Below are 13,463 nucleotides of genomic sequence, written 5' to 3' on the forward strand. Positions count from 1 at the left end.
CATCAGCTGCTAAACACAATTCTGCGTTCCCTGGCTGGCGCTGAGCCAGAGACAGACGCGTTTTTACAGTGCTGCATTATAACCAATCACACACGATTCTGTTGAGCTTATGAATGTAATGACCAATCAGAGGCGATAAAATAATTTTTGGAAAAAAATAAAACATGAGTGCTGTTGTGGCTGCTGTGTGTCACATGATGACCCCCCCAACAATCGTGCCCCCTCAAAAAAAATGAGTGCATGACGCCCCTGGATACATATGAAAGGATATGATTACAAGTCAAACAAATGAAGCCATCTATAATGCAAACATAAGAGATTTTACATGCCTGTACAACATTGTACATGTAGACACACCCCCTTTTGTTTTATATTCTCTCGTTTGCAGTCAATCTGTTGTAAAGGTGTTGTGCCAGCCGTCGGAGCGGTACGCACGGCAGCCTGGAGCTCACTGGAGGAACAGGCGTACATGCTTCTGACAGAGACAGAGAGACAGACCATGAGCTATTACATTCAAGAGTACCAGCGTGCACACATCGGGGTAGAGCCTCTGGCCATGGCCCTGTTTGAACTCTTCAACACACATGCCAAGGTAAATGACTGAACAAAAAAATCTCAGAATTGCTAACAACCCAAAATGCATGTTCGTAATGTAATGCAAACTGTCACTGAAAACTCTTTATTTGATATAGCATTGTATACAAATGAAAAATGTATCATATTTTGGATGATTTCAGATGTTTCTTTTAATGATCTCTTGGTTGTTCCTGCTCCCCAGCTGTCCTTGCTGGCTGAGGTGCGGACTCTGATCGCTTCGCAGGATCTGGAACGATTCGACGGGCAGGTGTTACATCGCGAGATGGAAGCGTGGAGAGCTCGGCACGGAGGCCCAGGCCTCCTGCACCCTGATTCTATCTGCGTCACCCATCCAGAGGGCCACATTCCTGCTGTCTGCCAGCTGACCACTGCAGTCCCTGGCTACAGCAAGGCATGTGGATGTGCGAGCATCAATTGGCGTAATGCACTGCTGTGAATATTAGTATGCACTGGTGGACAGATGCCCTGTTTAAATATTACTCTGCTAATATTATAAGTATTTATAAAGTATTTGCCCTTGAATATTTTATTTTGCTGAAGAAAACAGTAATATTGTGAAATATTATTACAATAATGTTTTTCAGGATTCTTTGTGGACAGAATTTATTTGAACTACTATTCAATTCTTTAAATTTCTTCTAAAAAATCTTACTGACCCCAACGTTTTGAAAGTGTGAAGTTAATATACATAATATTCATTTATAAAATAAATATCGAAAAACAAAAAAAAGATAAAGACTCAAAAAAGAAAAAAAGAAGTGAAAATAAAATAAAACAGTAATATTGTGAAATGGTATTACAATTTAAAAGAACTGGATTCTTTCATTAATATAAAAGAAACCAGGAAAAGGATTCCGTAATCGAAAGCTAAAAAAGAATTGCATTTATTTGATCTATTTACAGAACTATTAATGTATTTAAAACTTATATATTAATTAATTAATTAATTTATTTATTTATCTATTCATTATTCATTCATAGCTTTCAATGCTCTATCCTCATAATACCTATTTGGATAGAGAGAGAACTTTGTTTGTAACTTTATTCAGACTGACTTCTACTGTGCCTGCATTGATTGGTCTGATCTGATATGTCTTGGTATTTGTATGTGATTTGATTCCAAACACTATTGTAAAATCTCACCCACACAAGCCTTAATTGAGCTGAACTGATGAAAAAGGCTGAGAAATGAAGAGCTGCATCTCAAGTGGAGCAAGGGTTTCTTAAACTCGAACATCTTTTTGATTGTATTTTGTTCTGGAGTGATTGTTGCTGTGTACACTTGAGTCATTTCAGTGATTGTTTATGTTTTTTTGTTTTGTTTTGCTATTATAGAATGAGTGCAGGTTGGATGGGAGTTTGATGCAACTCGAGAGTCTAAATTCTCTTCCTGATGTTTCACTGGTGAGTTGTTTACATTTTTGCAGTGTGGCTGCATGCTGTTAGCCTGGATTAAATAAACATTTTATGAAGAAAAAGCAGCCAACGTTAAAATGGCTTTTGTATTTTAACATTTGAATGTAACAAGAAAAGAAAGGGACATGATTTAGGATGCGGAAAACAAAATATTTCTCCCTGAAATACAAAGACTGTCACGAGGAAATTGCAAAAGATTTATTTTGTTTTCGGATGGATACTCGTACATAGTCTCATAGTTTGAAATTTAGTAGAGGCAGTGTATAGGTACAGTATGCCTCTACTTGACCTTAAAATGTAAAAATGTACAGGATATGTGTGTATTGAAGACGGGTCCCATTCAAATAGTTGACCCCAAATAGAAATTTATTCTGAAAAATACAATTAAAATGCACAAAATTCGAAGTAATAGCACTAAAATCATCATTTACACTACTGTTCAAAAGTTTGGGTTTGGTAAGTTTATTAAATATTTTAGTTTTAAGTATTCATTTCTTTAAATTTTACTGACCCCAAACTTCTGAATGGTGGTGCAATCAATTTAATATGTAATAAAAGAAAGAAAATATATATATATACCCAACATTGCAAATCTTCACATTGTATTAAATGCAATTTTACTGTACACTGCCCAAAAACATGGAGTACATATACCAGTCAAAAGAGCTTGTTACACCTCTGATGCCAATTATTTTGATTTTGCCGAAATTACATGATGACATCATAAAATATTCATAACATTAAATATACGCTGTTAGATTCTAAATCAGAACACAGATTTCCTTTTTATCTAGTTAATTTGCTGAAGATTGAGTTGAGTTCAATAGATTTTTATCCTAGCCTTTCTTGCTCTCATTTAATTAAGCATCAGTAGCCCAACATTAACTCTTGTAATCATAAACGATTATCTTGGATGAATCCGTAATTGACCGTCTTGTCATAAATGTGCGCTTATGCTAAATTGTTGTACATACAGACAACTCTATCATCTGTTAATTTCATAATGTGCTGGCATTTTAGAAGGAAATGTCACCTTTTAAAAGCTTTTAAATGTCAGAATGTGTTTTTTTCTTCTTATCATATCCTCCCTCAATGATAATGCATCCTTTAATTGCCTGTCTAGTTGAAAGCGACAGTGAGGAGATAAATATAGAGAGTACGTTTATGTTTTATTTCAGGACAAGGTGCAGCCGTCATCCGAGTCACCCCCCTCGTTCAAGCCTCCCCCTCCACCTGTTCGACATGCCAGCCCTAAAAATCAGACCAAACGACCTTCGTCCAAGCTGTCCCAGACCAATCTGCTCTTTACCGCCCCCTGTAGGCGGCATCAGGAAAACCACACCCACAATCACTCACACTCGCACTCGCCCTGCTCTGCTCACACCTCCCCGTGTACCATCCACCACACCACCTCCACCTGCTCTGTCCATCACACTCCTCCGCCCTGCTCTCACCATCATAGCTCTCCACGGTCATTATCCTACCACGCTAGCCCTTCTTCTGGACCCCCGTGTAAAGATTTGGTTCAGTTTCTGATGAGCAGGCAGGCGGCGGTGCTCTCCCCGCACCTAGAGTCTCCAAATCGTTCCAGAGAGGGAACCCCCATGATCTCTCCACGCTCTTCTCCATCCATTTCGCCTTCACTGCTAATGCCTGCTCCGCCCCCCTGTAGCCCTGAGAAGCCCGAGGGCTCCCCCTCTACACACATCTGCAGTGCCGCCCAGACCAGCCCGCTGCACCCCGAGCCGGAGATGACAGAGGAAAGGCCTCAGCCCCAACTACGAGGTGAAGACACTCTAAGATTGTCATAATTTACTCACCCACATGTCCTTCCAAACCTGTATGACACAAAAGAAGCTATTTTGAAGAATGAACAGTTTCGGTTACCATTGACTTCCACTGTATACATAAAAACACTGAGACATTTTATTTTTTAAATATTCTTTTTATATATTATGTTCAACAAAAGAAAAAAGTAACAGAAGTTTGGAACAGCATGAGGGTAAGTAAATGTTGATAGGATTTTTTATTTTTGGATAAACCATCCCTTCAAGTTAGCACTGAAATTGAATTAATTGTGTGGTATATTGATTAACCAGATTAAATCCCATATATCAGTATTTTGAAGATGATTCGAAGGCTGGGTAACAATCTTAGATCTTGATTTGAATGCTCTCAAATGAACTATTAAAATCTCAAAACCAGTCTTCTACCTGAGTCTACACCAGCTTCACTCAGTAACATACGGCACTACCAGTGTAGATCATTTCACAAACATTTGACTCTTGTAAAACAAGTCTTTATAATCAATCAGAAATGTATGAACCCAGTGTAGTTGGTTCACAGACATATTATTATGTTAGTGAAACAGAACCATACAGCACAATGAGTGTAGTTTTATTCACAAACAAATTAATATATTAAAACAAATATTTTTAGTGAATCAAAAACATAAAGAGCAACCAGTGTAATTTGATCCGTGGACAAATGACTGAATTATTATTATTATTATTAATTCAGTTGGTATTCACAAAACATTTTTGGTTGTGTCGATCTGTTATATAATAAATAGTACATAAATAGTTCTTTAAGTTTCAGAATTTATATTTCTGAAATGCATAAAGTTTTCTGTATTATTTACAGCATTCGTTGTGGGAGAAAATGGAAAATACATGAGCAAAATGGAAATATGACAGCATGTATCACAATCAAATTGAATCAGGGGAATCTGTATTGATAACAGCCCTACTGAAAATTGGCTAAAGGTAAAGGAGGTACTAATATCTCTTTAGAGGCTTTAATTTCTCAGATGGCAGGAGACCTTATTACAAATTGTACATATGGTCATAGGGCATCTCATTCATCTAAAATAATTAATTACACTCATTTAACACACTAAATTGACAGCCCTAGTAGGTCCATCAAAACTTTGATGAAGTTCAGCACTTAGGGAATTCATCCAGCTTCTATAACTCTTTTCAGATCCAAATAATGTCTGAGGTCCACATAAATTCTGAATGCAGATCTCTAATCTGTGAAAGCTAAATTGTGGGGTTATTTATGGCTTTGTGTGTTCATTTGTCTGTATTCCCAGGAGCCACGCTGTCCCAGCTGTCAGACAGCGGACAGACTCTGAGCGAGGACAGTGGAGTGGATATCGCAGAGGCTGGGGGGTTGAGTAAGGACAGCAGCCCGCGACCAGGTAAACCTCCGTTCCTCCAGGCCACAGGTGACACACGCAGAGCGGAAGGACTCGCACAGGCCTCCGCAAAACAGGTGAGAGAGTTCTGTTATTTAAATGAGTTATAGTCATTTCATCATATAAATAACCATTATACAGAAGTCTTTTTTCAGTCTTGGTTGCCCTGCTGCTGTTAAAAGAAGGTTTTGGTTTAGCTCTACATTTCACGTTAAACTCTTCATTCGTGTCTTCCACCTTCCTTGAAATCTGTCTTTTTCTTTCTTCTTGAGTGTGACGTCTAAAGTAGCGTCTCTGTTTGTCATTGTTTTAGATGGGAGTAATGGAGCCTACGCTTGTACGGGTGCCCAAGTGTGCCAGTACACTGGGGATTGCTGTTGAAGGGGGTGCCAACACCAGACAGCCTCTGCCACGAATCACAACCATACAGGTGGGTCAGAGTGGGTCACAGTTCAAAGCCACGGCTACGAAAGATTCGCTTTTTTTGAAAGCAATCCCAGAATGCACAACAGCAAGGTTATTAAAAATATTGTATAAATACATGCACTACCATTAGAGTCAGTAAGATTTTTTAATTAATAATCTTATTCAGCAAGGATGCATTATTTTGATCAAAAGAGAGAGTAAAGAAATCTATTGTTTCAAGTCAAGTCAAGTCACCTTTATTTATATAGCGCTTTTACAATACAGATTGTGTCAAAGCACTTAACAGTATCAAATTGGAGGATAGAGTGTCAGTAATGTATAATGATAAGATTAAACACTCAATTTTCAGTTAAAGGCATTTCATTATTGAATTTAGAGATGTCATTGTCTAGCTCAGTTTAGTTTAAATAGTATCTGTGCAATCAAATCGGCGATAATCGCTAGAAATTAAGTGCTAGAAATTAAGATCCCTTTTATACTTCCTATTCATTAAAGAATCCTGAAAGAGTATTGCCGTTCCCATAAAAATATTAAGCAGCACAATAATTAAAAATAGTTTTCAATTGTAAAATTTAACAAAATTACTGTTTTTTTTTTTTTTTTATAAATGTAGTCTTGCTGAACATATAAGACTTCTTTTTCAAAAAATCTTAGAGACTTTCAAATGGTTGTTTATATAAATGTGAAAATCATAGTTAAAAATAGTTCAGTCTGATTAAAAATTAACAATTTCACCACAAATGCATGTGTGCTGTGTTATTGGAATATCGTATTGTTAGCTTAGAAATACACTACTCATAGTCACCTATGAGCTTCCAGTTAAAAAAACAACAACAAAAAAAAAACAAGCGTTTATAATAGCCTAGAAAGCTACAGTATCTCACAGAAGTGAGTACACCCCTCATATTTTTGTAAATATTTTATTATACCTTTTCATGTGACAACACTGAATAAATGACACTTTGCTACAATGTAAAGTAGTGAGTGTACAGCTTGTATAACAGTGTAAATTTGCTGTCCCCTCAAAATAACTCAACACATAGACATTAATGTCTAAACCGCTGGCCACAAAAGTGAGTACACCCCTAAGTGAAAATGTCCAAATTGGGCCCAAAGTGTCAATATTTTGTGTGGCCACCATTATTTTCCAGCACGGCCTTAACCCTCTTGGGTATGGAGTTCACCAGAGCTTCACAGGTTGACGACATCACGGAGCTGGTGGATGTTAGAGACCTTGCGCTCCTCCACCTTCTGTTTGAGGATGCCCCACAGATGCTCAATAGGGTTTAGGTCTGGAGACATGCTTGGCCAGTCCATCACCTTTACCCTCAGCTTCTTTAGCAAGGCAGTGGTCGTCTTGGAGGTGTGTTTGGGGTCGTTATCATGTTGGAATAGAAGGGAGGGGATCATGCTCTGCTTCAGTATGTCACAGTACATGTTGGCATTCATGGTTCCCTCAATGAACTGTAGCTTCCCAGTGCCAGCAGCACTCATGCAGCCCCAGACCATGACACTCCCACCACTTGCTTGACTGTAGGCAAGACACACTTGTCTTTGTACTCATCACCTGGTTGCCGCCACACACGCTTGACACCATCTGAACCAAATAAGTTTATCTTGGTCTCATCAGACCACAGGATATGACGCTGAGCACGTGCACTCAACTTCTTTGGTCGACCATGGCGAGGCCTGTTCTGAGTGAAACCTGTCCTGTTAAACCGCTGTATGGTCTTGGCCACCGTGCTGCAGCTCAGTTTCAGGGTCGTGGCAATGTTCTTATAGCCTACGCCATCTTTATGTAGAGCAACAATTCTTTTTTTTCAGATCCTCAGAGAGTTCTTTGTCATGAGGTGCCATGTTGAACTTCCAGTGACCAGTATGAGAGAGTGAGAGCGATAACACCAAATTTAACACACCTGCACCCCATTCACACCTGAGACCTTGTAACACTAACGAGTCACATGACACCGGGGAGAGAAAATGGCTAATTGGGCCCAATTTGGACATTTTCACTTAGGGGTGTACTCCCTTTTGTGGCCAGCAGTTTAGACATTAATGTCTATGTGTTGAGTTATTTTGAGGGGACAACAAATTTACACTGTTATACAAGCTGGACACTCACTACTTTACATTGTAGCAAAGTGTCATTTCTTCAGTGTTGTCACATGAAAATATATAATAAAATATTTACAAAAATATGAGGGGTGTACTCACTTCAGTGAGACACTGTAGGTAGCTCATTAGGTTTTGGTGCAGGGCTATATGGTATGTTGATTTGGTATTCTGTAGTGTTCACATATATATATATTTTTTTTCTGTAATAAATGCAAAATGCTAGCATAAAAGTAACACAAAGTCTTAGAATTACTATTCCCACAAAGTATCTTTTGTTCCTCTGATGGAAAGGGTTGCTAATGTACTGTGAAGGTCTGATATTACACCCATCGAGGTAATATCAGATACAGTTGTAACTTATATAATGTGGTTTTAAAAAAGCTTTTAAAAGCTGTTCCCTCATAGACACATGAATGCTTAGGTCAGTAAAACCTGCTTCTCCATCATATGACTAAAATTACAACTCTGCATGAAACACAATTCCGGTTATCTTTTTAGAAATGACTCATGACATGGTTGATAGTTTTTCCATTAGATAGACCCCCTATCTGTGCATCTAGCGGTATTAAGATGGTAGATTAATCTTTAGTCATAACTTTACAGGAAGTTTTAAATAAAAAGGAGCCAGTTTGTTTTTCTCTCATTTCTTTTATGACCTTTAGCCCAGCATCTGTTAGCTAATGGAGTGCATTAGCATATTCAGGACCCGTTTATGTACATGTCTCCGTATGCTTGTTTCTCTCAGTGTTGTGTTCACTCAACATGAAGGTGAGAGATTGCCCCTTTAGCGCAAAGTAGCTTTGCGCTGAAATATGTTTGCTTGCATATTTAAAACAGATTGGAATCAAGCAGCTAGTGATATGACTACAGCTTTAGGGGATGAAAAAGTAAGATAACTTGTATCTAATAGCGCTTATAGAGATGTCTGATACTGCTGACCAAACACAAAGTGCTGTAGCGGTGTTACTGTATTTGTATTCTTTGTTGATTGGTAGAGTATCCTTGAAATTTGCATAGACTGTCAATTTACACAATCAGCATTTGTAAATTTCACCATTGGAAGGGTCACAGGAGAACAAAGCTTGTCACAGACCCATCTGGACATGTTTCATAATTAAAGGCGCAGCTTTTTATGTCCTGAGACATCACACCTGTCTCTTTGACAGCCCTGGACTCTTAAAAAAAGAGTTTGGGATGCAGCTCACAATTTAGCCAAACAGAAATCAATCCAATGTCAGCACACCCAAACTTAATGGGATAGTTCACCCAAAAATGAAAATTGTGTCATTAATTACTCACCCTCATGTCTTTCCAAACCTGTAAGACCTTCGTTCATCTTCAGAACCCAAATTAAGATATTTTTGATGCATTCCAAGAGCTCTCAGACCCTATTTTTGTTTTCTTTGAGCAAAAAGCATTCTCGTAGCTTTGTAAAATTACGGTTGAATCACTGATGTCACATGGATTATTTTAATGATCTCCTTGCTACGTTTCTGAGCCTTGATCGTGTAAGGACACTTTGCTGTCTATGAGAGGGTCTGAGAGCTCTCGGAATGCATCAAAAATATCTTAATTTGGGTTCCGAAGATGAATGGGTTACAGGTTTGTAACGACATGAGGGTGAGTAATTAATGACAAAATTTTCATTTTTTGGGTGAACTATCCCTTTAAGTTTGGGTGTGCTGACATTGGATTGACTGATGTATCTTTAGAGGGCTGGGCTTCTGAGAAAAGACTGGAGGAATCTGTATAATGGTGCATTCAGTCATGTTAGAAAGATCATATTTATAGGTTAAATGCATGTGAATACCACCTCAATTGTGAGTAAGAAATGTAGGATCTTTTTGAGTGCATTGATGCAGCGTTGGCAGTTTATCTGTTTGTGAAATTTGTGAAATGTATGAAATTATATATATTATTTCATTTACAATCAGTGTTGGGAAGGTTACTTTGGAAATGTTATAGGTTACAGATTACAAGTTTCCCTATTTAAAATGTAACAAGTGTAACTATTTCAATTACTTTATTGAAGTAATGTAACTGATTAAATTTGATTACTTTTCTAAATTTCTAACGAATGTTAATCATTTTCAAACATTTAAACCAGTAAGGATTAACCTTACAGTAGTACTCAAAACTCTTTACTATCAGAATTTCAAAACCCTTCATCACTTGAGTTAAAATGATAATAATTTAACTTAAATAATAATTTAGCCACCACAAACATTAGCATCACCAGACATTAGCACCTCTTTTTACTTTGAGATTGTTCTGAGGTTAAATACAGTTTGCAATTTGGGAAAGACATCAATCAAATCTGTATGCGTGTGAAATGTTCAGATCTAACCCCCTTTCTAATCTTTTAACATTTTCAGTAACTATAATTAAATTACACATTTTTTCTCAGTAACTGTAGCAGATTACAGTTACATTTATTTTGTAATTAAATTACATAATTTTGTTACATGTAACTAGTTACTCCCCAACACTGTTTACAATTGCAATTATGATACTATATAAACAATTGCGTTTACAGCAGCAACTTCATGAATTAAATAAAAATATCAAAAAGACAAAACACATCTTTTATTTACTGCGGTATTTTTGGGTAAGGTACATGGCTATCTTGCTCCAAACAAAGTGATGTGAATGCACCTGAAGCCATAACTGCTACTTTCAAACGCCTAAAAACGAACTTCCCAGGAGGATCTGAACACACCATAATTTGTTAGCTGGTCTACTTGAAACAGCAACTGTGAAAGGAAAAACTTTTTAAAGTGCTGTTTGATACCATCAGATTATTCCTCTGCTTATTTGATTGTCCTGAAAATGCTGACCTTCACAGAAAGGAAAAATTATTAGAAAAATAGAGATTTATTTTCTAGCTTTAAGCTAATGAATTGTAAATGGATTTGTGCTTGATTGTCCTTGATACCCTACAACAGGGTAATACTAATATTTCTCCATTTATTAAAATGCCTTGCTTGTCTTGGAAAAATGTGCTGTGGATCATATTTCAAAGCCAAAACAGGCATAATGACTCTTCATTAAAGCAGTATTTTTTAAAGCATTATACAGTATGCGATGTTACATGTCGTCTGACACGGTAACGAATTGAATGCAACCTGAAAGAAACACACGGCACAATGAGGCGATGTCATAAGTGTAACCATGACTACCGCACTTCCAGACTCCTTAAGATTTACTTTGGTTTTAATCAAATGCTCATTATGAGAGCAATCGCTATTCTTCGAGACACGAACAGCTCAGGTGTCATGTAGAGATTTAAACTGTAATAAATGGTGACAAATTAGATCAGACTCCAGCAGATTATATGACAGTGGTGTAACCCGTTCTCATTTGCTCCGTAGAGGACTATTAGACAGGCCTCCCTCCAGCTCAACAGAAGTTGACAGCCAGAACGCTCATCTTGGTTATCTCTTTCTTCCTGTCCTCAGGCGCTTTATCTTTATACTTTGACAAGAGGTCAGCTAACGACCCCTCAATATGAAGTGCCATATCTGAGAGAGCAAGCAGTCATTTCTCCCCCATTTCCCACTTGTCTTTTCTCTCACACTTTTGATAGATGATCTCTCTTTATAGAAAGTTTGAGACAGCTGCTTTGTTTCTCTCTTTCTCTTTCTGTCTCTCAGAAGGGGGGCTGTGTGCATATCTCTGGACAGTTACGGGTGGGTCAGGTGATTCTGGAGGTGAACGGCGTGTCGCTTAAAGGCATGGAGCACCGGGACGCAACTCGGGTCATTGCCGAGGCCTTTAAGACCAAAGACAAAGACTATGTCGACTTTATGATCGCCGAATTCAACTATGCTCTGTAGAAGTCGTCCCTCGAGAGTTTTACTGGACGCCACTGCGAAGACCTTGCACTTTACGTCACATCCACACAGAGCAGCTGAATGAGTCATGCTTGTCATATCTGAGTCACAGTTAGCTTAGAGTTCAAAAGCTGCAACATGCCCACCTTACGTCTGTGTTCTCGCTATAACAACGAGCAGCTGCCACACACCTTCACTCAACCTGTTCTTGGTATGTTCCAGTGGATGATCTGCAGAGCCAAGACTGTTGCTGATATGATTGTTAGGACGAGATCAGGGTTATATCAAGTCTGTCAGATCTGTGCCATACACACACACACACACACACACTACCGTTAAGTTTGGGGTCTGTATGATTTCTTATGTTTTTGAAAGAAGTCTCTTATGCTGTGTTATCTGTGTATATTTTAATATATTTTACTCTGTATACAGCCATTACTTTAGTCTTTGTTGTTACTTGATCCTTCAGAAATCATTCTAATATGCTGATTTGGTGCTCAAGAAACATTTCTTATTATCAATGTTAAAAACAGTTGTGCTGCTAATTTTTTTTTTTTTTTGTGGAAACCATGATAAATGTTTTTTTTTTTTTTAGGATTCTTTGATAAATGAAAGGTTCAAAAGAACAGAATTTATTTGATTTAAAAAAAAAAAATATATATATATATATATATATATATATATATGACAGTGATCAAGTCTTTAATTTTACTTGATCAATTTTAATAGTACAAGTAAAAAACATAATGACCCCAAACTTTTGAATGGTAGAGTTGTGTATATATATTCAAATCATTCATTAATTTCTATTTATATTTATTATAGCTAATACATATATACAGCAAATATATTTATACAAAAATATATAAATATATACAGATTTTCTATTACAGTTCTTAAGAGAAAATCTGATATTTTAATCATAATATCAAATGGCATAATCATTGTTTTGGAGGTGTTTTTTTTTTTCAAGGAAGAAAAAAACTCTTCCTTGATTCCAAAGGTGTTTAACATATTTTTTGATGAAAGGAACTGAATTCAGTGGAAGTAGTGAAATGAAGTGATATTAATACATCACTTCATATGTGAATGGAGATCAGAATTATTCCTGGACAGACGGAGCGAGGAGGAGGATTCTAGAGTATCTCACTGTTTTCTCATTCGTTTTTCTTTTTCTTTCCTTCCTTCTCTGTCTCTCTCACAGACACAAAATCAGGCTGTTTTTTTTTAAAGCTCTTATGTCAGTGTGCATATTTCAAAGAGAGGTTATAGAGAGGAATAATGAAGAAATGTATAGCAGTATTTTTTGAAGAGATCAGATGTTCAGTCTGAATTATATGTAAATGCATGGCTCCTGATTATGCAACATACAGAGAGAGTTATTGTACATAGGTAAAATACTGTAAAGCTGTATATATTTTATTTATGTAATATATTTTTTGCACATACTGTTGATATAATGTTTTCGATGACTGCATCAAAACAATTAAAACCCTTAAATATGAAACCAAAACATCAATACTTAGAATAGTAACGTAGAAGCATATTAGTTTTTCAACCCAAAGGATGTTGTTCCCTTCAGATATTTTATTCATACACCACATACCATTATGCAGATAGTCTGTCTTTAAGTTGATAAAGATCTGATTTTTGTTCATTCGTTGCTTGTCATTTGTTGTACTTTGCAATGTGAAAAACACATAATATTGTAACTTTACAGGAACTAAATTATCGTAGGCTGATTACAGAACAACACCATATAAAAACAGCGCACAATCCGAGGGTATCAATATTATGCCTGAAATATTTATGATTTATGCCAAACTGGAAAAGAGACTTAAATAAATATTTAAAGACTGAATTAAATGTCTGTAATT

The 13,463-nt window shown here is 36.9% G+C and overlaps 1 protein-coding gene across 1 annotated transcript in view; it reads left to right on the forward strand.

Moving 5' to 3' along the window:
* Positions 1-12,118, forward strand: part of whrnb (whirlin b) — a 60,090-nt gene extending 47,972 nt beyond the window's left edge. Inside the window, exons 6-12 of the mRNA XM_058777259.1 lie at positions 389-592; positions 779-988; positions 1,933-2,001; positions 3,192-3,798; positions 5,108-5,289; positions 5,526-5,642; positions 11,407-12,118. Coding sequence (XP_058633242.1) covers positions 389-592; positions 779-988; positions 1,933-2,001; positions 3,192-3,798; positions 5,108-5,289; positions 5,526-5,642; positions 11,407-11,589 — 1,572 coding nt within the window. The 3' untranslated portion in view covers positions 11,590-12,118. The remainder of the gene's footprint in view (positions 1-388; positions 593-778; positions 989-1,932; positions 2,002-3,191; positions 3,799-5,107; positions 5,290-5,525; positions 5,643-11,406) is intronic.
* The last annotated feature ends 1,345 nt before the right edge of the window (positions 12,119-13,463 follow it).

Source organism: Onychostoma macrolepis, chromosome 05 (assembly GCF_012432095.1).
Source record: "Onychostoma macrolepis isolate SWU-2019 chromosome 05, ASM1243209v1, whole genome shotgun sequence".
Lineage (NCBI taxonomy): Eukaryota > Metazoa > Chordata > Actinopteri > Cypriniformes > Cyprinidae > Onychostoma > Onychostoma macrolepis.